General features: G+C 44.4%; 1 protein-coding gene across 2 annotated transcripts in view; it reads left to right on the forward strand.

Moving 5' to 3' along the window:
* LOC112223151 (inhibitor of Bruton tyrosine kinase) overlaps positions 1-27,208 on the forward strand; it is a 38,830-nt gene that overhangs the window by 8,654 nt on the left and 2,968 nt on the right. The window contains exons 5-24 of one of the 2 annotated variants that reach the window (XM_024386158.2): positions 4,874-4,984; positions 8,194-8,364; positions 8,733-8,850; positions 8,967-9,147; positions 10,772-10,895; positions 11,223-11,400; positions 11,677-11,830; positions 12,034-12,669; positions 14,600-14,686; positions 14,890-14,972; positions 15,282-15,319; positions 15,561-15,657; positions 15,972-16,073; positions 16,274-16,391; positions 20,218-20,278; positions 20,522-20,643; positions 20,869-20,981; positions 21,077-21,353; positions 21,428-21,682; positions 21,922-22,116. In XM_024386158.2, the coding sequence (XP_024241926.1) occupies positions 4,874-4,984; positions 8,194-8,364; positions 8,733-8,850; positions 8,967-9,147; positions 10,772-10,895; positions 11,223-11,400; positions 11,677-11,830; positions 12,034-12,669; positions 14,600-14,686; positions 14,890-14,972; positions 15,282-15,319; positions 15,561-15,657; positions 15,972-16,073; positions 16,274-16,391; positions 20,218-20,278; positions 20,522-20,643; positions 20,869-20,981; positions 21,077-21,353; positions 21,428-21,682; positions 21,922-22,116 (3,221 nt within the window). The remainder of the gene's footprint in view (positions 1-4,873; positions 4,985-8,193; positions 8,365-8,732; positions 8,851-8,966; positions 9,148-10,771; positions 10,896-11,222; positions 11,401-11,676; positions 11,831-12,033; positions 12,670-14,599; positions 14,687-14,889; positions 14,973-15,281; positions 15,320-15,560; positions 15,658-15,971; positions 16,074-16,273; positions 16,392-20,217; positions 20,279-20,521; positions 20,644-20,868; positions 20,982-21,076; positions 21,354-21,427; positions 21,683-21,921; positions 22,117-27,208) is intronic. The other variant, XM_024386159.2, reaches the window with a different exon arrangement.

Below are 27,208 nucleotides of genomic sequence, written 5' to 3' on the forward strand. Positions count from 1 at the left end.
AAATCCACTCAAGTGATTTTAATTTAAGAAATCTGTTCCCAAGTATTCCCACGCAAAATAGAGATGTGATCGTACACAAATTTAAGCAAGGTTTGGAATGATTGTTTTAGTCAAACATGATCTTTTTGGGCATCTTGCAGTCAATTTGCAGTTTACAAATGATTTGTAATTCCATTTGAAGTCAGAAGTTTACATACACCTTAGCCAAATACATTTAAACTCAGTTTCACAATTCCTGACATTTAATGCCATCTATTTGGTGAAGTGCATCAGTCCCTCCTGCAGCAAAGCACCCCCACAACATGATGCTGCCACCCCCATGCTTCACAGTTGGGATGATGTTCTTCGGCTTGCAAGCGTTACCCTTTTTCCTCCAAACATGATGTTCATTATGGCCAAACGGTTCTATTTTTGTTTCATAAACCAAAGAACATTTCTCCATAAAGTACGATCTTCGTCCCCATGTGCAGTTACAAACCGTAGTCTGGCTTTTTTATGACAGTTTTGGAGCAGTGGCTTCTTCCTTGCTGAGCGGCCTTTCAGGCTATGTCTATATATATATATATATCAAAATTTAATTGTCACATACACATGGTTAGCAGATGTTAATGCGAGTGTAGCGAAATGCTTGTGCTTCTAGTTCCGACAATGCAGTAATAACCAACAAGTAATCGAACTAACAATTCCAAAACTACTGTCTTATACACACAAGTGTAGGGGGATAAAGAACATGTACATAAAGATATATGAATGAGTGATGGTACAGAGCGGCATAGGCAAGATACAGTAGATGGTATCGAGTACAGTATATACATATGAGTATGTAAACAAAGTGGCATAGTTAAAGTGGCTAGTGATACATGTATTACATAAAGATGCAGTAGATGATATAGAGTACAGTATATACGTATACATATGAGATGAATAATGTAGGGTATGTAAACATTATATTAAGTAGCATTGTTTAAAGTGGCTAGTGATATATTTTACATTTCCCATCAATTCCCATTATTAAAGTGGCTGGAGTTGAGTCAGTGTGTTGGCAGCAGCCACTCAATGTTAGTGGTGGCTGTTTAACAGTCTGATGGCCTTGAGATAGAAGCTGTTTTTCAGTCTCTCGGTCCCAGCTTTGATGCACCTGTACTGACCTCGCCTTCTGGATGATAGCGGGGTGAACAGGCAGTGGCTCGGGTGGTTGTTGTCCTTGATGATCTTTATGGCCTTCCTGTGACATCGGGTGGTGTAGGTGTCCTGGAGGGCAGGTAGTATGCCCCCGGTGATGCGTTGTGCAGACCTCACTACCCTCTGGAGAGCCTTACGGTTGTGGGTGGAGCAGTTGCCGTACCAGGCGGTGATACAGCCCGACAGGATGCTCTCGATTGTGCATCTGTAGAAGTTTGAGTGCTTTTGGTGACAAGCCGAATTTCTTCAGCCTCCTGAGGTTGAAGAGGCGCTGCTGCGCCTTCTTCACGATGCTGTCTGTGTGGGTGGACCAATTCAGTTTGTCTGTGATGTGTACGCCGAGGAACTTAACTTACTACCCTCTCCAGTACTGTTCCATCGATGTGGATAGGGGGGTGTTCCCTCTGCTGTTTCCTGAAGTCCACAATCATCTCCTTAGTTTTGTTGACGTTGAGTGGGAGGTTATTTTCCTGACACCACACTCCGAGGGCCCTCACCTCCTCCCTGTAGGCTGTCTCGTCGTTGTTGGTAATCAAGCCTACCACTGTTGTGTCGTCCACAAACTTGATGATTGAGTTGGAGGCGTGCGTGGCCACGCAGTCGTGGGTGAACAGGGAGTACAGGAGAGTGCTCAGAACGCACCCTTGTGCGGCCCCAGTGTTGAGGATCAGCGGGGTGGAGAGGTTGTTTCCTAACCTCACCACCTGGGGGCGGCCCGTCAGGAAGTCCAGTACCCAGTTGCACAGGGCGGGGTCGAGACCCAGGGTCTCGAGCTTGATGACGAGCTTGGAGGGTACTATGGTGTTAATTGCCAAGCTGTAGTCGATGAACAGCATTCTCACATAGGTATTCCTCTTGTCCAGATGGGTTAGGGCAGTGTGGTTGACATTGCATCGTCTGTGGACCTATTTGGGCGGTAAGCAAATTGGAGTGGGTCTAGGGTGTCAAGTAGGGTGGAGGTGATATGGTCCTTGACTAGTCTCTCAAAGCACTTCATAATGACGGAAGTGAGTGCTACGGGGCGGTAGTCGTTTAGCTCAGTTACCTTAGCTTTCTTGGGAACAGGAACAATTGTGGCCCTCTTGAAGCAGACTGGGATAGGGATTGATTGAATATGTCCGTAAACACACCAGCCAGCTGGTCTGCGCATGCTCTGAGGGCGCGGCTGGGGATGCCGCCTGGGCCTGCAGCCTTGCGAGGGTTAACACGTTTAAATGTTTTACTCACCTCGGCTGCAGTGAAGGAGAGGCCGCATGTTTTGGTTGCAGGCCGTGTCAGTGGCACTGTATTGTCCTCAAAGCGGGCAAAAAAGTTATTTAGTCTGCCTGGGAGCAAGACATCCTGGTCCGTGACGGGGCTGGTTTTCTTTTTGTAATCCGTGATTGACTGTAGACCCTGCCACATACCTCTTGTGTCTGAGCCGTTGAATTGCGATTCTACTTTGTCTCTATACTGACGCTTAGCTTGTTTGATTGCCTTGCGGAGGGAATAGCTACACTGTTTGTATTCGGTCATGTTTCCGGTCACCTTGCCCTGAATAAAAGCAGTGCTTTCAGTTTCACACGAATGCTGCCATCAATCCACAGTTTCTGGTTTGGGAATGTTTTAATCGTTGCTATGGGAACGACATCTTCAACGCACGTTCTAGTGAACTCGTTTTACTGTGGATATAGATACTTTTGTACCTGTTTCCTCCAGCATCTTCACAAGGTCCTTTGCTGTTGTTCTGGGATTGATTTGCACTTTTCGCATCAAAGTACGTTCATCTCTAGGAGACAGAACGTGTCTCCTTCCTGAGCGGTATGACAGCTACGTAGTCCCATGGTGTTTATACTTGCATGGTATTGTTTGTACAGATGAACGTGGTACCTTCAGGCGTTTGTAAATCGCTCCCAAGGATGAGCCAGACTTGTGGAGGTGTAAAAAATTTTTTTCTTAGGTCTTGGCTGACTTCTTTTGATTTTCCCATGATGTCAAGCAATGAGGCACTGAGTTTGAAGGTAGGCCTTGAAATACATCCACAGGTACACCTCCAATAGGCTAATTGACATCATTTTAGTCTATCAGAAGCTTCTAAAGCCATTCTGGAATTTTCCAAGCTGTTTAAAGGCACAGTCAACTTAGTGTATGTAAACTTCTGACCCACTGGAATTGTGATACAGTGAAATAATCTGTCTGTAAACAATTGTTGGAAAAATTACTTGTCATGCAGAAAGTAGATGTCCTTACCGACTTCCCAAAACTATAGTTTGTTAACAAGAAATTTGTCGAGCGGTTGAAAAACAAGTTTTAATGACTCCAACATAAGTGTATGTAAACTTTTGACTTCAACTGTATGTTCCGGCCCCTATCATCCGCTCAAAAACAAATCAGGCCGCGGCTGAATCTAGTTAATGGTCCCATGTGTTAGGTTTTAATTATCAGAGTAAGAACTCGACGGACACTTTGAAAGCTTAAACCAAGTTTATTCTTCCTAAAGGATCGAACAGCTGAACAGACAAAAACATGTTTACAATGGTGGTGGTATATGTACCCCAATTTGTGGATGTGGATTCTCCTCCTCTCTAAACACTACTTCTCTGTTAGGCAGGAAATTAAGTGACGCGGGCAATAAACTCTTCTTTAACGTGACCTGACCTCAACCCCCTTCATCACTAATCCACTGCTCTCTCCATTTTTCAGTGCTTCCACGTGATTGTTAACTTCTGGTGTAGACCTAAACCTAATCACTTAAAATTTCAGTATGATACCTGATAATTTATCCTATTCAAAGTTTAGGAGTTAGAACCCAGAATCCATCACTGGTTTAGAGGGCGTTGAGAGGTCTGAGGAAGAAACCTTGTAAGGTAACTTTGTATTTTTTAGGTAATGTTCTAGAGATCTGTGATATAATGTTGTAAAGATGTAGACCCTAACTGTGGTTAGAACCGTTTTCCAGCGGTTATTTAGACTTATGTTAGGGAATGCAATCCTATGACATCAGCTCTAGTGCTCTGCTACAGCTCATGATGTCATAGGGTGGCATGCATTCCTAGTTTACTACAGATTTTGACAAAAGTCTTTGGGTTAGATGCATTATAGATATATCAGATGTCATATTTAAAGGTAATGACGAAACTTTTGAGTTTCATAATTGTCTTATGGCAGGTTGCTATTTAGCTTCTGTATTTTATACACCTTTTCATGACCTGGGCATTTTCATGACCTTTGCTCACTGGGGAGCAGATTCCATTTCAAGACCTCTCAGTGACCTACTGGTACCCCCTACATGGAGCAGAGAGCCTTTGTCCTCAGTGCTACCTGCTCACAGTTCAGCAGGTGCTGGGTGTTAAATATTTAATCCAGTATGCCATGCTTTAATTAAATGAGCCACGGCTGTGTGTGTGGGGCTGTCTCGTTATCAATGTGATACTCGGGGAAACATCCCTTTCGCCCTATTGCGAGCTGGAGGGGAGTGATGCATTATTAATGATGTTTACTTTTCCACTTGTGCCCCGGCCTAAAGTACCACCACTATTTGACTATTACTACGAGAGGGCTTTGGCCACGGAAATGGAAGAAGCGCACAATCAACAAACATGCTGATGTCTTTGCGTTCTTGTAAAGAGAATTTGACAACGGAGCAGAATTTGTCTCCATGAATCGACCTATGTTATTGATGACCAAAAAAAAGTGTTTCCTTTCCTCTCAGGTGGTGCTGTGTAAGTTCCACACAGTGTTCCTGTCTCAGAAGGGACAGGTGTATACCTGTGGACACGGGCAGGGAGGTCGGCTGGGACACGGGGACGAACAAACATATCTGGTGAGAATACTATACTGTATTGCAGGGGTAGGACCAAGTCATTGTTTTACAAGTCACAAGTTACTCTTAGCACTCAAGTCTCAAGTCAAGACCATTTAAGTTTCAAGTCCTGAACAATTCATAATGTACTCTTCACCAAATGTAATACCATTTCATATTTTTAACAAGAGTAATAGTTAGTATATTACATTTACGCAAATCATGAATGCTTTTAAAAATATCTATTTATTACCCCCCCCCCCCAATAGTGTATTACTATCGAGGATCGCTATGGGGTGCAATCGGGCGATGTAGGCTTGTACACCATCACCCAACCTTTGTTTTAGGAGTAGCAGTAACATCAGGCAGGATTTAGGCTACCAACTGCCTAGCCAGTTGTTGCTCAATCTTGGGTGCAATGATCAAGTTCACGCACTGACTGACTGTGGAGGCTCATTGATTAAACATTATGTTAGCCTACATCATACACTAGTAAAGTAATAAAATATATATAATGGGAAGAACAAGTATTTGATACACTGACGATTTTGCAGGTTTTCCTACTTACAAAGCATATGGAGGTCTGTATTTTTTTCAACTGTGAGAGACGGAATCTAAAACAAAAATCCAGAAAATCACATTGCATGATTTTTAAGTAATTAATTTGCATTTTATTGCATGACCTAAGTATTTGATCAGAATTCCGGTTCTCGCAGACCTGTTAGTTTTTCTTTAAGAAGCCCTCCTGTTCTCCACTCATTACCTGTTTGAACTCATTACCTGTATAAAAGACACCTGTCCACACACTCAATCAAACAGACTCCAACCTCTCTACAATGGCCAAGACCAGAGAGCTGTGTAAGGACATCAGGGATAAAATTGTAGACCTGCACAAGGCTGGCATGGGCTACAGGACAATAGGCAAGCAGCTTGGTGAGAAGGCAACAACTGTTGGCACAATTATTAGAAAATGGAAGAAGTTCAAGATGACGGTCAATCACCCTCGGTCTGGGGCTCCATGCAAGATCTCACCTTGTGGGGCATCAATGATCATGAGGAAGGTGAGGGATCAGCCCAGAACTACACGGCAGGACCTGGTCAATGGCCTAAAGAGAGCTGGGACCACAGTCTCAAAGAAAACCATTAGTAACACACTACGCCGTCATGGATTAAAATCCTGCAGCGCACGAAGGTACCCCTGCTCAAGCCAGCGCATGTCCAGGCCCATCTGAAGTTTGCCAATGACCATCTGGATGATCCAGAGGAGGAATGGTAGAAGGTCATGTGGTCTGATGAGACAAAAATAGAGCTTTTTGGTCTAAACTCCACTCGCTGTGTTTGGAGGAAGAAGGATGAGTACAACCCCAAGAACACCATCCCAACCGTGAAGCATGGAGGTGGAAACATCATTCTTTGGGGATGCTTTTCTGCAAAGGGGACAGGACGACTGCACCGTATTGAGGGGAGGATGGATGGGGCCATGTATCGCGAGTTCTTGGCCAACAACCTCCTTCCCTCAGTAAGAGCATTGAAGATGGGTCGTGGCTGGGTCTTCCAGCATGACAACGACTCGAAACACACAGCCAGGGCAACTAAGGAGTGGCTCCGTAAGAAGCATCTCAAGATCCTGGAGTGGCCTAGCCAGTCTCCAGACCTGAACCCAATAGAAAATCTTTGGAGGGAGCTGAAAGTCCGTATAGCCCCGAAACCTGAAGGATCTGGAGAAGGTCTGTATGGAGGAGTGGGCCAAAATCCCTGCTGCAGTGTGTGCAAACCTGGTCAAGAACTACAGGAAACGTATGATCTCTGTAATTGCAAAAAAATGTTTCTGTACCAAATATTAAGTTCGGCTTTTCTGATGTATCAAATACTTTTGTCATGCAATAAAATGCAAATGAATTACTTAAAAATCATACAATGTGATTTTCTGGATTTTTGTTTTAGATTCTGTCTCACAGTTGAAGTGTACCTATGATAAAAATTACAGACCTCTACATGCTTTGTAAGTAGGAAACACTGCCGATTTTTGCAGGTTATCAAATACTTGTTCTCCCCACTGTAGCTGTCGGCTATATTAGCCACGATTTACCGTTCTTTGTGCACCTTCAAATGTCGAACAAAGTTGGAAATTGTTGCGCCTCCGTCTATAATTTTCTTCCCGCATGTTTTGCAAGTTGCAATCTGTTTTTTGTTGATACAACGTAGTCTAAATATCTGAAAATAATAATTTGGGGTATCATCCTTCCAAGGGCTCCATCTGAATTCACCCGCCGACATTCCTCTGCACTGCCATGCACAGCTTTTTCTTAGCTGGCACAATTTGATTGGCTGCTGTCCGATTCAAACTGTAATCCGTTAAATGAGGAGTTGATGCGCTGTACACTTTTTTTTAATAGCATACTTTTTAAAATATTTGGGCTTGGGAAGGGTATCAGGTCGAGTCATTGGTGTTAAAGTCGAGTTGCAAGTCATCATGTTTCTGACTCTAGTTCAAGTCATGTGACTCGAGGCCACGCCTCTGCTGTATTATATCTGACCTAACATCATTTATTGGTCACATACACGTGTTTAGCAGATGTTGTAGTGTAATGCTTGACCTATTCCGACTGTTTTGGTCTGTATTATAATAATTCTGTTGGTGCTTACATTTGTCCTTTTTCACATGTATATTCTACACGTGTGTGAATTGTAAATGTTTTTTTGTTGTTGCATATCCTACTCCCCTTGAGACACCCTTGGAGAGGGAGTCATGACCAGGGATCAGCCATTATTGACAGCGACCCTGGCGCAATTAGGGTTAAGTGCCCTTAAGGGCACATTGACAAATTTTTCACTTAGTTGGCTCGGCGATTTGAACCAGCAACCTTTTGGTTACTGGACCAGCGCTCTTAACTGCTAGGCTACCTGCTGTATGGCTGTCTAACTGTGTTCACATGCTTCTAGCTTGGTTAGCTGTAACCACTCCACCCTGAGTGAACCTGGGGTTTAGTTGCCGCCTCCTCTCTCTATAACACCATTTTTGTTAACCTGGGTTCAAACCGTTTTTGATATGTTTGAGCTTGTCTGGCACAATGGAACCAATGGAATAGTTCCAAAAGTGTCAACTTCAATATTACCCCATTTTTGAAGGTACTCCAAGGCAGGCTCAAGCAAACGCTCAAAGTATTTGATATATTTAAAAAGTCAAATAGGGCTGTGGATTTTGGGCTCATGTGCCTATCATCTGTCAGGTTCCTCGGATGGTGGAGGGGCTCCTGTCTCATCACTGCTCCCAGGTGGCTGCAGCCAAGGATCACACAGTGGTGCTGACCGAGGAGGGCTATGTCTACACCTTCGGCCTCAACACCTTCCACCAGCTGGGCCTGGCTCCCCCGCCCGCCTCTAGCCACCTGCCAAAACAGGTAAGAGAGCACCTGGCCATCATAGCTAGGCAGCCAGATGGGGAGTTTTCCCTTACCATGTGACCGTAGTAGGACAAGCTAAGAAACTCCTGTGGTCTCATTTATTATGACAATTGCATAAACAAAATCAATGCAAGAATACTTACTGCATAAATGTTTTCCTTTTCAATCAACTTAAACTTATGTAAATGCTGAAATCACATTGACAAGGTGTTTTATATTAATTATTTATGAACGTGACACTCACGGCCCCCGGCCCCCATCATAAGACAAACATGTACACAGAGCAGGCACTTGAATGTGTGGTATGCTGAATTACAGTTTGGATTGGTTGTTGACTGACATTGGTCTTGACCAATTGGATGCAGGTATTCTCCAAGACCCTCAAAGGCAGGACTGTGATTGGTGTAGCTGCAGGGAGGTTCCACACAGTGCTGTGGACCAGGGAGGCTCTCTACACAGTGGGACTGAATGGAGGGCAGTTGGGTAAGTCATTATGACTGGCACACCGTAGCGAAACTTGAAGCTAAGCCACGGCCACTATAATGATATGCTCTATTATTCCCCTACCATTATACATGGTGATGATTGACGTTTGACAGGCTACCTGATGGACCCAAACGGGGAGCGGTGTGTGACCGCGCCTCGCCAGGTGTCCGCCCTCTACCACAAGGATGTCACCATCGCCATGGCAGTGGCCAGTAATGGGGCAACGTTGGTGGTGACAGAGAAGGGAGATGTCTACTTGCTGGCTAACTATCAGTGCAAGAAGTTGGCATCCAGGTGACTACACCGATAGTGGAGAAGTGACTACCAGGGTTGACGTAAATTCCATTTCGGTCATCTCAGGAAGTAAACTGCAATTCCAATTTCTCATTGAGGAGAATTGTAATTTTAAATTTACCTCCTGAATTGACCGAATTCCAAATGACATTTTCTTCATGATAGAGATGACATTAACCTAAGACCCTTCTAATTAGCATAATACAAAAATGTCAGTTTAAGCTAGAGATATCTGTTTTGCATTGGATGCATCACAATCCACAGCATCTGCCTGTTTAACACTTCTGCATTTGCGGTGAAAGGTGACCGAGCTTGAGGGGTGTTTGTCAGACCATGAGACATCCCAAAAATCAGTCTAATCACCAAATCTTCTAGAGCATCCGACCAGTTTGTGGCCTACAAAATATTATGTCCACTCTATGGAAAGGTTACTCTCACGAACACGATAGTGTTTCATCTACGACCCCCACAAGTGGACTCGTCTGAAGTCGGTATAGCCGGTCTCCCAACTTCTGTCTGTAGTGGCAGTTTGGGCAACATACTAAATTGACCCCTCTGTGTAAAGGTGTGACTCATGAACACATACACTACCGTTCAAAAGTTTGGGGTCACTTAGAAATGCCCTTGTTTTTGAAATAAAATCACATTTTTGTCCATTAAAATAACATAAAATGTATCAGATATGCAGTGTAGGCATTATTAATGTTGTAAATGACTATTGTAGCTAGAAATGACTGTTTAAAAAGAAATGGAATATCTACAGAGGCCCATTATCAGCAACCATCACCCCTGTGTTCCAATGGCACGTTGTGTTAGCTAATCCAAGTTTATCATTTTTAAAAGGCTAATTGAGCATTCGAAAACCCTTTTGCAATTATGTTAGCACAGCTGAAAAATAAGCAATAAACCTGGCCTTCTTATACTTGACTATCTGGAGCATCAACTTTCTTATGAAACTCATGTCTATTCTTGTTCTGAGAAATGAAGGCTATTCCATGTGAGAAATTGGCAAGAAACTATGTACTACTCCCTTCACATAACAAACTGGCTTTAACCAGAATAGAAAGAGGATTGGGAGGCCCTGGTGCACAACTGAGCAAGAGGACAAGTACATTAGTGTCGAGTTTGAGAAACAGACGCCTCACAAGTCCTCAACTGTCAGCTTGATTAAATAGTACCCACAAAACAGTGAACGTCAACAGTGAAGAGGTGACTCCGGGATGTTGGCCTTCTATGCAGAGTTCCTCTGTCCAGTGTCTGTGTTCTTTTGCCCATCTTAATCTTTTCTTCTTATTGGCCCGTCTGAGATATGGCGCTTTCTTTGCAACTCTGCCTAGATGGCCAGCATCCCAGTCGCATCTTCACTGTTGATACTTAGACTGGTGTTTTGCGGGTACTATTTAATTCAGCTGCAAGTTGAGGACTTGTGAGGCATCCGTTTCTCAAACTAGACACTCTAATGTACTTATCTTCTTGCTGTTCTGTACACAGCGTTGTACGGGATCTTCAGTTTAGACTCATGGGTTAACAGGAGAGGGAGAGCATGAGAGATGTGATAATTTCTCAGTCACTCGCTCGCTGTCAACTCAGTTTTTCTTTCCCATGCCCAATGCCTCTCTTTCAGACAACTGAACATCCGGAAGGTCCTTGTGAGCGGAGGCAGCCTGGACCATCGTGTGGACCCCCAGGTCCTGAACGAGGGAGGTGGAGAGAAGGTGGCCATCTTGGCCCTGGATGAAGCTGGGCGGGTAAGGACCAGCTGGGTCCGATACATTGAAAAATACCAAATACTTAGTAGTGACTAGCTACAGCCATTTGTTGGTGGATTCTTAATGTTCACTCCATATGATCACCTCTAGCCGATGTATTTGAGTCATTGATCATCTTATCCCAGTCTTTCTCACTTTTTTTTCATGTGTCTGGATGTTATGAAGTTTGGATGATGTGTGTTGATCTGTATGGTCTTTTATGTTTATCCAATGTATTTGTTGTCTCCACTCACTGACGATGCCTTTCTAATTGTTCCTCTGGATTATTAAAGTTGTATTCAATTGATTTCCGTCTCCCTCCATCAGGTGTTCTGCTGGCGTTCAGTGGGTGGTTCGGTGAGACAATGCAGGTGGGTGTACGGGCGCCAGGTGTTCATGTCGGACATTGCCCTGAGCAGGAACAACATGATGTTTGTCACACGGGAAGGGGAGGGCTTCAGCGGACAGTGGCACGGAGAGTACAGGAAGAGTGTGGAGAAGAAAGGTGAGATGAGAATTGTTTTAGTCTCATAGCTCAGCGATGACATAATGATACTTTTGAATACTCAGTATCTCACACTTTCCTCTTACATATATGGTGGATGATAAACTTCATGAATTATGGAAAAATAGTAAACAAGACTTGGATTCAAAAGTAATCTTGTTTACTATTTCTCTGTACTTCATGATGTGTATCATCCAAGATAAATCAGACATTTTTTGTAAGTTGGAATCACTGCATTGTAATTTGACTAAAGCGTTTTTCCCTTGTGTGCTTTAGATGGGAATGTGGAGGTGTGTGGTTACCCAGAGGGTGGAACTGTGTACGAGCGAATCCGCTTAGAGAAGCTCCCCTATGTCCACCGTGCGGTCAGCATCACCATGGACTCCAAGGGACGCAACTTTGGAGTGCTGCAGTCGGACCCCAAAACCAGGTACTGTTCCTCTCTGTGTGTTGTCACTTCTTTAAAACATTTGAACTATGTCGTCTTCATTAGGCCACACTGTAACAAAGTTTTTAAATGGACAAGAAGTGTTTGTTGGGTAAATTCACATAAACAGGGATGTACTAACTCATTTTTGGAGCATTTTCTGCCTACTGAACAAAATGTCTGATTTCTCTCCTTCCCTTGCCCAGCCTGTATGAGATTCCCAGCGTATCTCCCTCCTCCTTCTCCCAACACTTCCAGAGCCTGCTGGAGGAAGTGGACGAGACGGATAGTATTCACGACGTGACCCTGCAGGCCGGAGACCGCACCTTCCCCGCACACAAGTACCTCCTGTCCATGAGGTCCGAGTTCTTCAGGAAGCAGCTGGTGCTGGATGGGGAGGAGGGAGACCGGGAGGTGAGGAGGAGTGAGGATGCTGTGGGCTGTGACCTGCTGGTGGTGGAGACGGTGAGCCCTGAGATGCTGGAGCACGTCCTGAAGTTCATCTATACAGATTCCTGTGATCTGCTGGTGCAGGGCCACTGCCCTCGGGTCTTCGGCCAGAACCAGAAACAACAGGACCCGGAGCAGGAGCAGCTGATCAGCAGCCTGCAGGACCTGGGCTTCCATGAGGGCAACTTGAGGGACCGCTCGGCCCTGGAAGTGTACCGCTCGCTGACCCCCTCGGCCCGAGGAGATGGAGACAAGCCCAAAAGCAAGAGTACCAAGCCTGGGAAAAAAGGCAAGGGAGGCAAGGCTGGAGCTGGAGAGGGAGGGAAAGTCAACCCGGTCAAGACCTTACAGGGTGTAGCCAAGAAGCTCGGCATAGGCAGTCTGTCGGCACGGTGAGGACTGAGTTGGTTATGATTGTTGTCCCCCACGATGAAATCGGGTAGTGGACTGTGCGTTTGTCTCTGTCCGTAAGTACGTTCGTCACACGCGATACCTCAGACCGTACTGGCCCGATTTTGACAACTTGGGTGAATGATGTCTTGCCATAGAGATCCGGCATTTACAAAATTATACTGATTGGCCAGATGGTGGTGCTATAAAATGAGATTGAAAATGCCAAGTTTGAAAGGTCATGCACCTCACCCCGGTTTGACCTGAAGTCATGAAATTCAAAAACAGGTCCTTCTCCCCACAAGGAACACATTTGCCTCGGGGGGACACAAGGTCCGCCATGATGGATACTCTGTCATTTAGAATTTTGTGAAAAACCCTTAAAATGCTCTTCTGGCACCGAATGGCAAAATTTGATATGTGGCATCAATGGAAAAATGTCTCTTAATGCAATATTTTTAAACTAGTACCTGAAACATGACCAATAAACATTCAGGTGGGTGTGGTTTGGCACATAAAGGCATATAAATCAGTCAAGGATATTTGTATTTATATAAAAAAAGTACACATTTTCGCAAACACTGTCAGGACTCATATCGGCCACACGGTGGCGCCATTACAGGCACATGTTATATCTCTTGATCTGTTTGACTCGGAGTGAGAATTTGGCACATTTGCTCAGGATATGAGTCTAGCTAACCCATGAGATATCTCAGTCAACACTGGCTGATTTTGTCTCGCGTGACTTTTTGCCTTGCCATAGAGATCCAGCATTTGCAAAATTACACTGATTCGCCCAAGGGGGGCGCTAATCATCTGTATGTACGTTATCTCAGACACCACTTGCCCAATTTTGACATTTGTGGGGGACAACATGTTTACTGTTATTTGTCTTGCTATTAACCCCTAAGCCTTTGGGGGCTTAACATTTGGAATTGTTTTAAGATGGTCATACCATGGATCATTTAGCTATTTGATTTGGAATTTTAGGACCCCTGTAGGTATAAAAAAAATATATATATATAATTTTTTTTAAATTTGAAACATTGAATTTGGGCTTATGCTATTAGCCTTAAACGCATTGAATAACAGAGCCTGGTTCCTCTCTAGGTTTCTACCAAGGTTCCTGCCTTTCTAGGGAGTTTTTCCTAGCCACTGTGCTTCTACATCTACATTGCTTGCTGTTTGCTGTTTGGGGTTTTAGGTTGGGTTTCTGTATAGGGCTTTATAGATACATTTGATAACATTCATACGTGACAATAGTCGAAAAATGTGTCAAAATTAAGTATGGTTTGAGGTGTCTGAAATGCATCTGAGATAGTGTGTGTGTGTATATAGGAAAGCATAAAAAAGGTTACATGTGTAACCTTGTGCCAGAAAATCCTATTCATTTTCATTCATTTTTTTACCGGGTTACCATGAGAAGAGTCTCGTGAAACTTGTGGGCATTAATGAGCAAAACGGAGAACACATTTGTGAGTCTTCGCTTTTGATGGTGGGGTCATAAGTTTGAAAGCTCAAACTGTTCGGACTTGACAGAAGTGTCCGGAGTTGAGACCCCGGTGTTAGCGACATGAGACTAGTCCTGTGAAGCGTGTGTGTGTCGTAGAGCAAAACCGAGAACACCATTTGTGTTCAAATAGTTTCTAGCTGCAACCGTTTTGACACTGCGGACATTTTTGTGAAAAACACATTTTTCTGGAAGTCTCCTGGTCTGACAAACACCTCTGTAGCTCTGCCATCTTCCATTGCAGATGCGGAAGGAGGACATCGCCGGATGCGTTAGATCGAGACACAACCCCATGCACATAAAATTCTAACTCTGTCGGATTTGGATGGCAATTTTATATTATGTTAAAATTGATTTCTGCACGGGCATCGACCTTAGGGGGGTTAACATGTAGTGTACTTTGTTAAACACATTTATTACAGTTTGGATGGAGTGAAATTTGAAAACGGGAAGATCAATGTAGCGCGTAAGATGACGGCCAACAAGCCACGATGTAACCAGAAAAAGTGGTGAGTAATTGCAATGTGGCAGATTTACGTGAGAAAATATTGTTCATAGAAAGATAACTACTAGAATGGACATTCTTATTCAAGTCAATGTTCTGTGATTTTATTCAATTGTTGTGCCAGATAATCACGGCAGAGATAATGTCAGATAATCACAATATCAGAGGAGATCTTGTTCCGTCTAAGCTGTATCTGTCTCCCCGAAGCTCCTACCTCTGTGACGTCACTCTGAGATCTGTGGATGGCAAGGAGTTCCCCTGTCACAAGTGTGTGCTGTGTGCCAGACTTGGTGAGCTTCAGTGTGTCAACATATTGTTGCGTTTCTTGGAGTGTGAGGGGTGAACGGGTTTGGGTTATTCAATGTTGTCGACATCTGACACTAGATTTTCCAGTCATTTGTTGAAGCTATGGGGCCGGTTCTCCGTACACAGATTAAGCCTAGCCTAAAAGCATGCTCAATGGAGAATCTAAATTGAAAATTATTTTTAATTAAGCACTAAGATGAATCAGTATCTGGGAGATTTTAATATGTCAAAAAATGTAATTGAAATTTCTTAGTGGCGGTTGCATTGTAAACATGTCATGTATGTGTTTTCAGAGTACTTCCACAGTATGCTGGCGAACCCCTGGATAGAGGTATGTCGTAATGTTTTTGATGTTATTTCAGTTTGATCAATCTGTATTAGTTTATACAAATGATCAAATATCTGTTTTTAGTTGCTGGCAATTGGTGGTCTTGCTCATTGTACGCGAAAGCTTCATTTTAATATTGCCAGAAGTAACCGTTGGCTCTGAAAACGTTGTCGCACATTGTGCTTGAGTAAGTGTGCTGCTACTTGTGAACAGTGTTGGTAATGTTGTTGTGCGCTCCCAACAGGCCACTTCATGTAGTGCACTGGAGATGCCCACCAGTTCAGATATACTGCAGGTCATCCTAGAATATGTGTACACTGACGAGTCTCCCACTATCAAAGGTACACAGGACACACCAGATCATGCATATACAACCTGTACACACACACACACATACATGCTTCAGGACTATGGATGGAAAATAGCTCTTTTGCCAACTTGGGTACATATACATTGACTCTGAAATAAGTGTGCGCTGTCCCTGTCAAATAAATGCGTTAAATGAATATTGAGTTAAAAATAGGTGTCATGTGGCTACCCATAATATTTCTGAACCTCATCATGTTGACTTTGATCTTGATGCACAAGGTAGTTGAAAGCTACATGGTGGAAGCAAAGTCTCTCTCTCTCTCTCTCTCTCTCTCTCCTCTTCCAGAGTCTCTGAATGTGGAGTTTGTCTGCAACGTGTTGGTGGTGGCCGATCAGCTTCTCATCACCCGACTGAAGGAGATGTGTGAAGTGGCCATTACTGAGAACCGTACGTCCTCTCATCTTCCCTCTGTCCTTTTAGCCTCCTCTGCTCTCGTCTCATCCCTCTGTCCACTCCTCTCTCTCATGCCTCTCAACATGATATCAAACAGCTTTGTTGTGTCTTAAAAAGCACTCGTGTGAGAGCACTGTCCTGTTTGTTTAAAAAAAAAAAAAAAAAAAAAATGGCTTCCTCTTCCGTCTCCTCAGTGACACTGAAGAACGCTGCGGAGCTGCTGCAGTTTTCTGCCATGTACAACGCTGAGCAGCTCAAACTGTCCTGCATCCAGTTCATTGTGCTCAACATGGCTGCCCTGCTCGAGTCCAAGTGAGTGTGTGTGTGTGTGTATACAGTGCGTTCGGAAAGTATTCAGACCCCTCGACTTTTTCCACATTTTGTCATGCATTATTTTAAAATGGATTTTAAAAAATATATAAAAGTCCCCTCAATCGTCTCACAATACCCCATAATGCAAATCTATTACAAATAAAATAACTGAAATATCACATTTACATAATTATTCGGACTCTTTACTCAGTAATTTGTTGAAGCATCTTTATTACAGCCTCGAGTCTTCTTGGGTATGACGCTACAAGCTTGGCACACCTGTATTTGGGGAGTTTCTCCCATTTTTCTCTGCAGAGCCTCTCAAGCTCTGTCAAGTTGGATGCGGAGTGTCGCTGCACAGCTATTTTCAGGTCTCTCCAGAGATGTTTGATCAAGTCTGGACATTCTGAAACTTGTTCTGAAGCCAACTCCTGCGTCGTCTTGGCTCACCCCAGTCTGAGGACCTGAGCCGTTCCTCTTTCCCCTGATCCTAACTAGCCTCCCAGTCCCCGCCGCTGAAAAACATCCTCACAGCATGATGCTGCCACCACCATGCTTCACCATATGGATGGTGCCAGGTTTTCTCCAGATGTGACCATTGGTATTCAGGCCAAAGAGTTCACTCTTCGTTTCATCAGACCAGAGGGTCTTGTTTCTCATGGTCTGAGTCCTTTTGGTGCCTTTTGGCAAAGTCCAAGCAAGCTGTCATGTGCCTTTTTTTATTCAGGAGTGGCTTCCATCTGACCACTCTACCATAAAGGTCTGATTGGTGGAGTGCTGCAGGGATGGATGTCCTTCTGGAAGGTTCTCCCATCTCCACAGAGGAACTCTACAGCTCTGTCAGTGACCATTGGGTTCTTGGTCACCTGCCTGACCAAGGCCCTTCTCCCCTGATTGCTCAGTTTGGCCAGTTCAAGGAAGAGTCTTGGTGGCAACAAAAAATATTCAGTTTAAAAATGATGGATTCCACTTAGGGACCTTCAATGCTACAGAAATGTTTTGGTACCCTTCCCTGGATCTGTGCCTCAATACAATCCTGTCTGGAGCTCTACGGACAATTCCTTCGACCTCGATGCTTGATTTATGCTCTGACATGCACTGTCAACTGTGGGACCTTTAAATATACAGGTGTGTGCCTTTTCAAAATAATGTCCAACCAATTGAATTTACCACAGGTGGACTCCAATCAAGTTGTAGAAACATCTCAAGGATGATCAGTGTAAAACAGGATGTACCTGAGCTCAATTTTGAGTCTCAGCAGAGGGTCTGAATACGTATGTAAATAAGATATTTCTGTTGGACGTATGGCTTATGTTATGTGAACATGCTGTATACTACTTAGGAAACCGATGATGATTCTCTTGCTCTCGCTCACGCTCTCTGTGTATTTACAATGGTGCTTGGTCTTCACTGGTTTCCCTTGTGACAGGTCACACATCTTGCTGCTGTGATGGCACACTGTGGTATTTCACCCAGTAGATATGGGAGGTTATCAAAACTAGAATTGTTTTTGAATTCTTTGTGGAAATATGTGTCTCTAATATGGTCATATATTTGGCAGGCGGTTAGGAAGTGCAGCTCAGTTTCCACCTCAGGCTATGTGTACATTGCCCACAAAATGTCTTCTCTTTAGAGCCAGGTCTGTCTTTGGCATCCTTTCTCAATAGCAAGGCTATGCTCACTGAATCTGTACATAGTCAAAGCTTTCCTTAAGTTTGGCTCAGTCGCAGTGGTCAGGTATTCTGCCACTGTGTACTCTCTGTTTAGGGCCCAATGGTATTCTAGTTAGCTCAGTTTTGTTTGTTAATTACTTGACACATTGGAAAGAATTCTTTTTTTTTCTCTAGATTTGATTGGGTCTAATTGTGTTGCTGTCCTGGGGCTCTGTGGGGTCTGTTTGTGAACAGAGCCACAGGACCCGCTTGCTTAGGGGACTCTTCTCCAGGTTAATCTCTTTGTATGTGATGGCCTTTGTTATGGAAGGATTGGGAATCGCTTCCTTTTAGGTGGGTGTAGAATTTAACGGCTCTTTTCTGGATTTTGATAATTAGCTGGTATCGGCCTAATTCTGCTCTGCATGCGTTATTTGATGTTGCACACAGTGGATGTTTTTGCAGAATTTTGGTGTTTGTCCCATTTTGTGATTTATTGGTTGGTGAGTGGACCCCAGACTTCACAACCATAAAGGGCAATGGGTTCTATAACTGATTCAAGTATTTTTAGTTGTTGTCAGATCCTAATTGGCACGTTGAATTTTGTACCTTTTTGATGGCATAGAAGGCCCTTCTTGCCATGTCTCTCAGATCGTTCACAGTGTACCTGTGGCGCTGATGTTTAGGCTATGTATCGTTTTTGTGTGCTCTAGGGCAACTGTGTCTAGATGGAATTTGTATTTGTAGTCCTGGCAACTGAACCTTTTTTGGAGCACCATTATTTTTGTCATACTGAGATTTACTGTCAGGGCCCAGGTCTGTCTGTCAGGGCCCAGGTCTGTCTGTCAGGGCCCAGGTCTGTCTGTCAGGGCCCAGGTCTGTCTGTCAGGGCCCAGGTCTGTCTGTCAGGGCCCAGGTCTGTCTGTCAGGGCCCAGGTCTGTCTGTCAGGGCCCAGGTCTGTCTGTCAGGGCCCAGGTCTGTCTGTCAGGGCCCAGGTCTGTCTGTCAGGGCCCAGGTCTGGTCCCAGGTCTGTCAGGGCCCAGGTCTGTCTGTCAGGGCCCAGGTCTGTCTGTCAGGGCCCAGGTCTGTCAGGGCCCAGGTCTGTCAGGGCCCAGGTCTGTCAGGGCCCAGGTCTGACATAATCTGTGCAGAAAATCTAGGTGCTGCTGTAGGCCCTCCTTGGCTGGGTACAGGAGCACCAGATCATCAGCAAACGGTAGACGTTGACTTTAGATTTTAGTAGGGTGAGGCAGGGTGCTGCAGACTTCTAGTGCCCTCGCCAATTAATTTGTGTATGTTGAAGAGGGTGGGGATTAAGCTGCATCCATGTCTCACCCCATGGCCATGTGAAAATAAAAGTTTTTTTGTTTGTTGCTATTTTAACCGCACACTTGTTTGTGTACATGGATTTTATGATGTATGTTTTTCCCCCAACACCACTTTCCATCAATTTGTATAGCAGACCCTGGTGCCAAATTAGGTCAAAAGCTTTTTTGAAATCTTTACCTTTGTTTTAATTTGTTTGTTTGTCAATTAGGGTGTGCAGGGTGACTACGTGGTCTGTCGTATGGTAATTAGGTAAAAATCCAAATTGACAAATGTAGGAGTCTGCTGTTAATGAAATGCAGATGATTTTCCCAAGGTTGCTGTTGACTCATTGGGGTTAAATTTGTCCCCACTTTTGTGGATTGAAGTGATCAGTCCTTGGTTCCAAATATTGGGGAAGATGCCAGAGCTGAGGAGGAGGATGATAAAGAGTTTCAGTATAGCCAGTTGGAATTTGTTGTCTGTATATCATTTCATTGAGGATACCATCAACACCACAGGCCTTTTTGGGGTGGAGGGTTTGTATTTTGTCCTGTAGTTCATTCAATGTAATTGGAGAATCCAGTAGGTTCAGGTAGTCTTTTAATAGTTGACTCTAAGATTTGTATTTGATCATGTATATGTTTTTGCTGTTTTTACTTTGTTATAGGGCCAAAAAGATTGGAGAAGTGGTTTACCCATACATCTCTATTTTGGACCAATAACTCTTCGTTTTGTTTGGTATCTTCCCAGAAGTGGCTAGTCTATGGATTCTTCAATAGACTCTCTCTTCTCTTTCTCTCTCCGCCTCCCTCTCTTTATCCATCTCTCTCTCTCTGTTTATATATCCGTAACTCAATCTCTTCAGAGCGCTGGATATCTTGAGTGATGACGTGCTGGTGGAGCTCTCTGCCTCTTACAGGAGTATGGTGAGTCACTTCTCCTCAGTGCCGTTACCATACCTGCATCAACTGCATGGTGAGATACCTGGCATATGTTCATTAGGGTAACTCAACAGAAACTGTTCCAAACAGAAAACGACAATAGGTGTTTCTTATTGGATGGTTCCTCAGATAGTCCCTCCCTGTTTCACTTGTTTCTTCCATTCGATTCCTACTGAACACGACTGTTGGTTCTGACTAACTGACCTGTTACCATCCTGTTCCTGTCAGATTCCGGCCATGCAGATGCGACTGATCACTCCTTACCCAGACGCCCCAGACCTCAGTGTGTACGAGGACTGGGACTCTTCATTCAGCTCTAAAGCTGACACGGAACTGAACTACTCCTGCAGGTACTATACCATCTATCAAACTATGTACAACACTGTGGCTGCATCTCATTCCACAAAGTTGCTCCTTCGTTCACTCCCTGTCATGAATGAGATGGGACTGAATTGGTGCTGAAACTAGGTTCCAATGTTTTGGAATGAAATGCATCCAGCCAGTAACCTCCCTAACATTTGAACCGTGGTTGAATTTGTTCCTCTTCATCATCTGTCTCATCTTCCTCCTCTCAGGGAGACTCTGTTGAAGAAGGCTAAGTTAAAGGCCAAGAGAAAACCTAGGCGACGCTCCGACAGCTCAGGGGGTTACACCCTTTCTGACATCATCCAGAGCCCACCTGCTGCAGGTAGAACACACACACACGCACACTCTGTCACGGCACGTAATAATTATTTCCTTTAATTGGAGTTGGGCTGATATGGATTATGATGTCTCTTCTAGTCTCAGTCCTTTCTCCCAGCCTGGTAAAGTCAGGAAAGACCAACTCCATGGAGTCTCTGCAGGAGCTGATGACGTCTGACTCTGAGGGCAGCTACATGGGTGTGGGCAGCCCCCGAGACCTCCAGAGTCCCGTGTTCCACGACAGGCCTGAGGAGGAGGGGGCTGGAGGAGGTTCCAGGCTGAAGACTCCACCCAGCACCACCACCATGAGGAACGGCCTCCCCGCAGAACCCCCAAAGAGTTCTGCTCTAGAGCACATCCCCAAGATCACAGCCAGGTGAGCCAGGTCACTGTGGACCAGGTCAGGGGTGGAACTGTATGTGACATTGTGTCATTTCTCTCTTTCTCCAGTCCTGCTCTGCCACTTCCTGTCTTGGACCTCAGGGCAATCATGGATATGGAAGCCAGCTCAAAGACACAAAGTCTCGGAGCAACTCCCAAAAGTCCTGGCAGTGTTGGCAGCAGCAGCAAGCAGTCCCCTCTCCCAGCCAAGCTCTCCCAGAAGCAGAGGAAGATGATCGCCATGGCAACCAAGGAGGGCAGTGCTGAGTGCACCCTATCCAAATCGACACCAGTGATTACTCCCTCGAAGAGTGCGAAAACATGGTAAGCCCCTCTCCATAAGGATTGCTCCTAATATCAGAGCCAGCACAGAAGGTGGTGGGTTGGTGCGACAATCCCTATGTAATAGAATAGGTCCTGTCCCGGTCTCTCATTTTGTGTTGAAAATGTACAAATACAAAATCTGCCTATTCCCTCAGCTGTTAGTAAAAGTATTACTTTTTAATGCTTTGAAGTAGAACTTTTGATTATCAAATGTGGTTCCACCTACCTCCTCTCCTCAGGGCCACTTCGTTCCAGACACCTCCTTCATCTCGAGCGTTCCGGGACCTCCTGGTGGAGGAGGAGAGCCGGGTCAGGAACGGGGGGCCAGGGGCCCCGGGAAGGCCAGTAGCTCAGGGGCCTCCGGTCTCTGCTGCTCGGAGGGTTACCTTCAAATGTACGGCTGAGCCCCCCAGTGAGCCAGAGAGACTCGCCGGGTAAGACTATGCACGCATAGACAGACACGCACACATATGCAGTCTGTCATATTTTATGTTAATTGTCATCAACACACACATAGAGGTGTCCATTATATAAACACACAATATAGACTAGCATTTGTGTATGGCCAAGGGATGAATGCCCTTATGGCTGATTAATTTTGGGGCGGCAGGTAGTGGTTAGAGCGTTGGGCCAGTAACCGAAAGGTTGCTGGATCGAATCCCCGAGCTGACAATGTTAAAATGTATCGTTCTGCCCCTGAACAAGGCAGTTAACCCACTGTTCTTCAGTAGGCCATCATTGTAAATAATAATTTGTTCTTAACTGACATGCCTAGTTAAATTAAATAAAAACTAGTCTTTACCCCAAAGTACCAGGATTGTCCACCAGATGTCTCTAGAGTGTTGCCATGCTCATGCATATTCTTGTTTCTATCAGACAGGAATCTGACACAATAACATATCTACTAGCATCAATGTCATTTGGTTACCTTGGTGAGAAACAAATTTGTTGTAGTAAGGAGATGGTAAAGCTTGTATCTATGGTGATTGTGCCTTTAATTAGGCATATGTTATAGCTGATGGTTAACCATACAGGAATTAGTTCAAACTCTGTGAGGTATCTCTTTAGAATAAACAGTCACTAAGAAAGCAGCAAATGACTGGCAGAGATTCTGTTATTCTGTTATTCCAAAGGGAAGCAGACGAAAGAAGGAATAATGATTGAGGACTACTTGTTTTTATACAGAGAATTTAGAGTTGACTATGTTAAGCTTTACTGTCCAAATGAAACGCTCTGGAGTGCGGTTTCCCAGACACAGATTAAGCCAAATCCTGGACTCTCTATTGACCAGGATTAGGCTAGTCTGGGAAACCAGCCCTGAGTCTGTGGTTTGTTTGACCAGATGCATCAGGAAATGTTCAAATGTCATCAGAAGGTAAGAAGCCGCCTTCTCTACACTCACTCGCATGAAACTCCTGCCTACATGGGTGCAAAGTGATCTATGCAGATGCACAGATTGCACAAAAAAATGGCAACGTCGTCATTCTTTTAGCGAGGAAAAATGTAGCCCTAACTGCCTTCGCTAAACCTGCCCTGGAATTTTGGGCAACCAATCGCAGCACTCCAATGGAGAGCAACTGTCGTCGAGTCCAGCACCTTGTGAGCACATGCAAACCAGTGGGGATGGCTAAATAATTGAACTATTCACTAGAGGTACTTGCCACTGTGATTCATGAAATGCAGACTCTTGGGAGTATTTTGCTAACACGAAATTGTACTTTGCTAGCTCAACTGGTTAACATTAGCTACTAGCATATTTCTCATTGAGCACCAAACTTTGCTAAAGTTGCCTAGCTAGCTAACTACTTATAACTTTTGTTTCTCTAAGTTAGCTATATTAGTTATGTAACATATCTGCTATCGACATCAGCAAAATGTTTGAGAGCACTTAGCACTAAACGTTGTTAGTACTGTAATGATACAGCAAGGAGCAGGTCTCGAACCCTCGTCCTTCTAGCCTGAGGTCCGGCGCGCTATCGCCTGTGCCGCAAAAGCATGCTCAAGCGTCAGTCGATTTCCGCGCTTATAAACCCAGAGTCGTTCCAGTACCTTTGACGGCATGCACAGTACATCGAGCCCTTCAGTGACTAACCACACTCCAAACCTAAAGATAATTTTACCAGGTTCCCATAGGGTGGGTTGGTATAACGTTTTTGAATAATACAAGTTCTACATTTGCTATATGAGTGCGTGTGTAACAGTATAACTTTAGTCCGTCCCCTACCCGGTGCACACATCAACAACTGACACCCACGAAGCATCGTTACCCGTCGCTCCACAAAGGCGTCACCGATTGAAACGCTATTAGCGAGCACCACTGTTAATAACTAAGCTAGCCATTTCACATCGGTTACACGTGACTGTCAAATCTAAGTGATTTCAATGGGTCTTGCTCCTTTCTGATTTTGTTTATACTGTTCAAGTCAACCCATTTTTATTTTCATAAAGTTCTGCATTTCCACACTTTTATAGCCATTATTTTTAACCAAATGTTGCCATTGCAATTTGACGTGATTTAGAGCAAAACACTTGCGTGAACTGTTGGCATCATTGAAATATAATGATTATTCTAATTCTATAGATAAAATATAATAGTGGGAGATTTGAATACAGTGTTTGACATGACGACAATTAAAAATGCCAAGGAGGAGTTATTGTGACAGGGTAGGAACCAAATTTGTTAAGTGTTACCGAAGGGACCCAATAATCTTTTGCTACTTTTAATGTTTTCTCTTAGCTACTTGTAGTTAACATATTCATGCTTTGCTTATTCCTCTCTGGTTTATAAGATACAGTTGCACAAACGACATGCTGATTTAGGTCTACACTGTCACCTGTGTGTATATGTATATGAATGTATATGTGTGTGTGTGTGTGTATATATGTGTATATGTATGTGTATATATATATGTATGTGTATATGTATGTATATATATATATATGTATGTGTGTATATATATATATATATATGTGTGTATATATATGTGTATGTGTATGTATATATATGTGTATATACACACACACACACACACACCTAATTACGTTTGCTTTGACAACGTTTATTAGCTAGCTAGTGATTAGCATTAGCAGCTAACAACATTTAGACCCAACTTGCAAAGAAAATACAAACGAGCTGTTTGCAGATGTAAGAAACACAACCTAATATTGTAGTAAAAGAACGCTAGTGGAATTATGGTAAGAATCAAAGTGAAAACAGTATCCTTGTCATGCAGACGGAACACAAAGTGTCTCGTGGTGAGGAATAACACATGCGCTCCTTGAGTGACGAACGGGGCTAGGTCTGTGTGGAAAGCGGCATGGAGTGAGAGAGTGGAGACCGGATGACTCAAGTAGCGAAGTAAACTTTACAAATGTACACTGCTCAAAAAAATAACACGAACACTAAAATAACACATCCTAGATCTGAATGAATGAAATATTCTTATAAAATACTTTTTCCTTTACATAGTTGAATGTTCTGACAACAAAATCACACAAATGATCAATGGAAATCCAATTTATCAACCCATAGAGGTCTGGATTTGGAGTCGCACTCAAAATTAAAGTGGAAAACCACACTACAGGCTGTTCCAACATTGATGTAATGTCCTTTTAAACAAGTCAAAATGAGGCTCAGTAGTGTGTGTGGCCTCCACGTGCCTGTATGACCTCCCTACAACGCCTGGGCATGCTCCTGATGAGGTGGCGGATGGTCTCCTGAGGGATCTCCTCCCAGACCTGGACTAAAGCATCTGCCAACTCCTGGACAGTCTGTGGTGCAACAGTCTGTGGCGTTGGTGGATGGAGCGAGACATGATGTCCCAGATGTGCTCAATTGGATTCAGGTCTGGGGAACGGGCGGGCCAGTCCATAACATCAATGCCTTCCTCTTGCAGGAACTGCTGACACACTCCAGCCACATGAGGTCTAGCATTGTCTTGCATTAGGAAGAACCCAGGGCCAACCGCACCAGCATATGGTCTCACAAGGGGTCTGAGGATCTCATCTCGGTACCTAATGGCAGTCAGGATACATCTGGCGAGCACATGGAGGGCTGTGCGGCCCCGCCAAAGAAATGCCACCCCACACCATGACTGACCCACCGCCAAACAGGTCATGCTGGAGGAAGTTGCAGGCAGCAGAACATTCTCCACGGCGTCTCCAGACTGTCACGTCTGTCACATGTGCTCAGTGTGAACCTGCTTTCATCTGTGAAGAGCACAGGGCGCCAGTGGCGAATTTGCCAGTCTTGGGTGTTCTTTGGCAAATGCCAAACGTCCTGCACGGTGTTGGGCTGTAAGCACAACCCCCACCTGTGGACGTTGGGCCCTCATACCACCCTCATGGAGTCTGTTTCTGACCGTTTGAGCAGACATGCACATTTGTGGCCTGCTAGAGGTCATTTCGCAGGGCTCTGGCAGTGCTCCTCCTTGCACAAAGGCGGAGGTAGCGGTCCTGCTGCTGGGTTGTTGCCCTCCTACGGCCTCCTCCACGTCTCCTGATGTACTGGCCTGTCTCCTGGTAGCGCCTCCATGCTCTGGACACTACGCTGCCAGACACAGCAAACCTTCTTGCCACAGCTCGCATTTATGTGCCATCCTGGATGAGCTGCACTACCTGAGCCACTTGTGTGGGTTGTAGACTCCGTCTCATGCTACCACTAGAGTGAAAGCACCGCCAGCATTCCAAAGTGACCAAAACATCAGCCAGGAAGCATAGGAACTGAGAAGTGGTCTGTGGTCACCACCTGCAGAACCACTCTTTTATTGGGGGGTGTCTTGCTAATTGCCTATCATTTCCATCTGTTGTCTATTCCGTTTGCACAACTGCATGTGACATTTATTGTCAATCAGTGTTGCTTCCTAAGTGGACAGTTTGATTTCACAGAAGTGTGATTGACTTGGAGTTACATTGTTGTTTAAGTGTTCCCTTTCTTTTTTTGAGCAGTGTGTTACACATGGCGTATCACATTTTAAAAACCAGACATTCAAATACTGTTATAGGATGTAAAGTAAAAACCCAAACCGGTCTGTGCATCAATACCGGTAATGACAGTCCACAACATACCCAATAATATTCTTTTTTTTATTTCATTGTGTATTAAAAACACATTTTTAGATCATTGTGAGGGGATTTTGCAGTGGTTGGAAGGGGGAATTTGGCTTCCTGGGATGTTGTCCGAGGTTCCAACAGTAATCATGTGGGGTGGGGCTTAGTGAATGGTCAATGTACTGAAAGGGAGGCAGCTGCCTGAAGCAGGGTGTGACTCACTGCTAGGGCTGTGGTGCAATTAGGCTGATGGTCACTATGACCTTTTCACTTCCCATTCAACAAGACTGACACGTCAGTTAGAAGAACTGCCTAGTCGACTTTGCCTCGGGTGAACTTTCTCATAAGAACAGATCCTATGATCTGCTTCCCTAAGGGCAACTTCAACCTGCACTGTGAACTACACCACCACTCAGACACCAGCTGGATTGGTAGAGCCTTAGATGCCAAAAGAGCTGAATACTTGCCTGGTCTCAG

The sequence above is a fragment of the Oncorhynchus tshawytscha genome, linkage group LG23 (assembly GCF_018296145.1).
Source record: "Oncorhynchus tshawytscha isolate Ot180627B linkage group LG23, Otsh_v2.0, whole genome shotgun sequence".
Taxonomy (NCBI): Eukaryota; Metazoa; Chordata; class Actinopteri; order Salmoniformes; family Salmonidae; genus Oncorhynchus; species Oncorhynchus tshawytscha.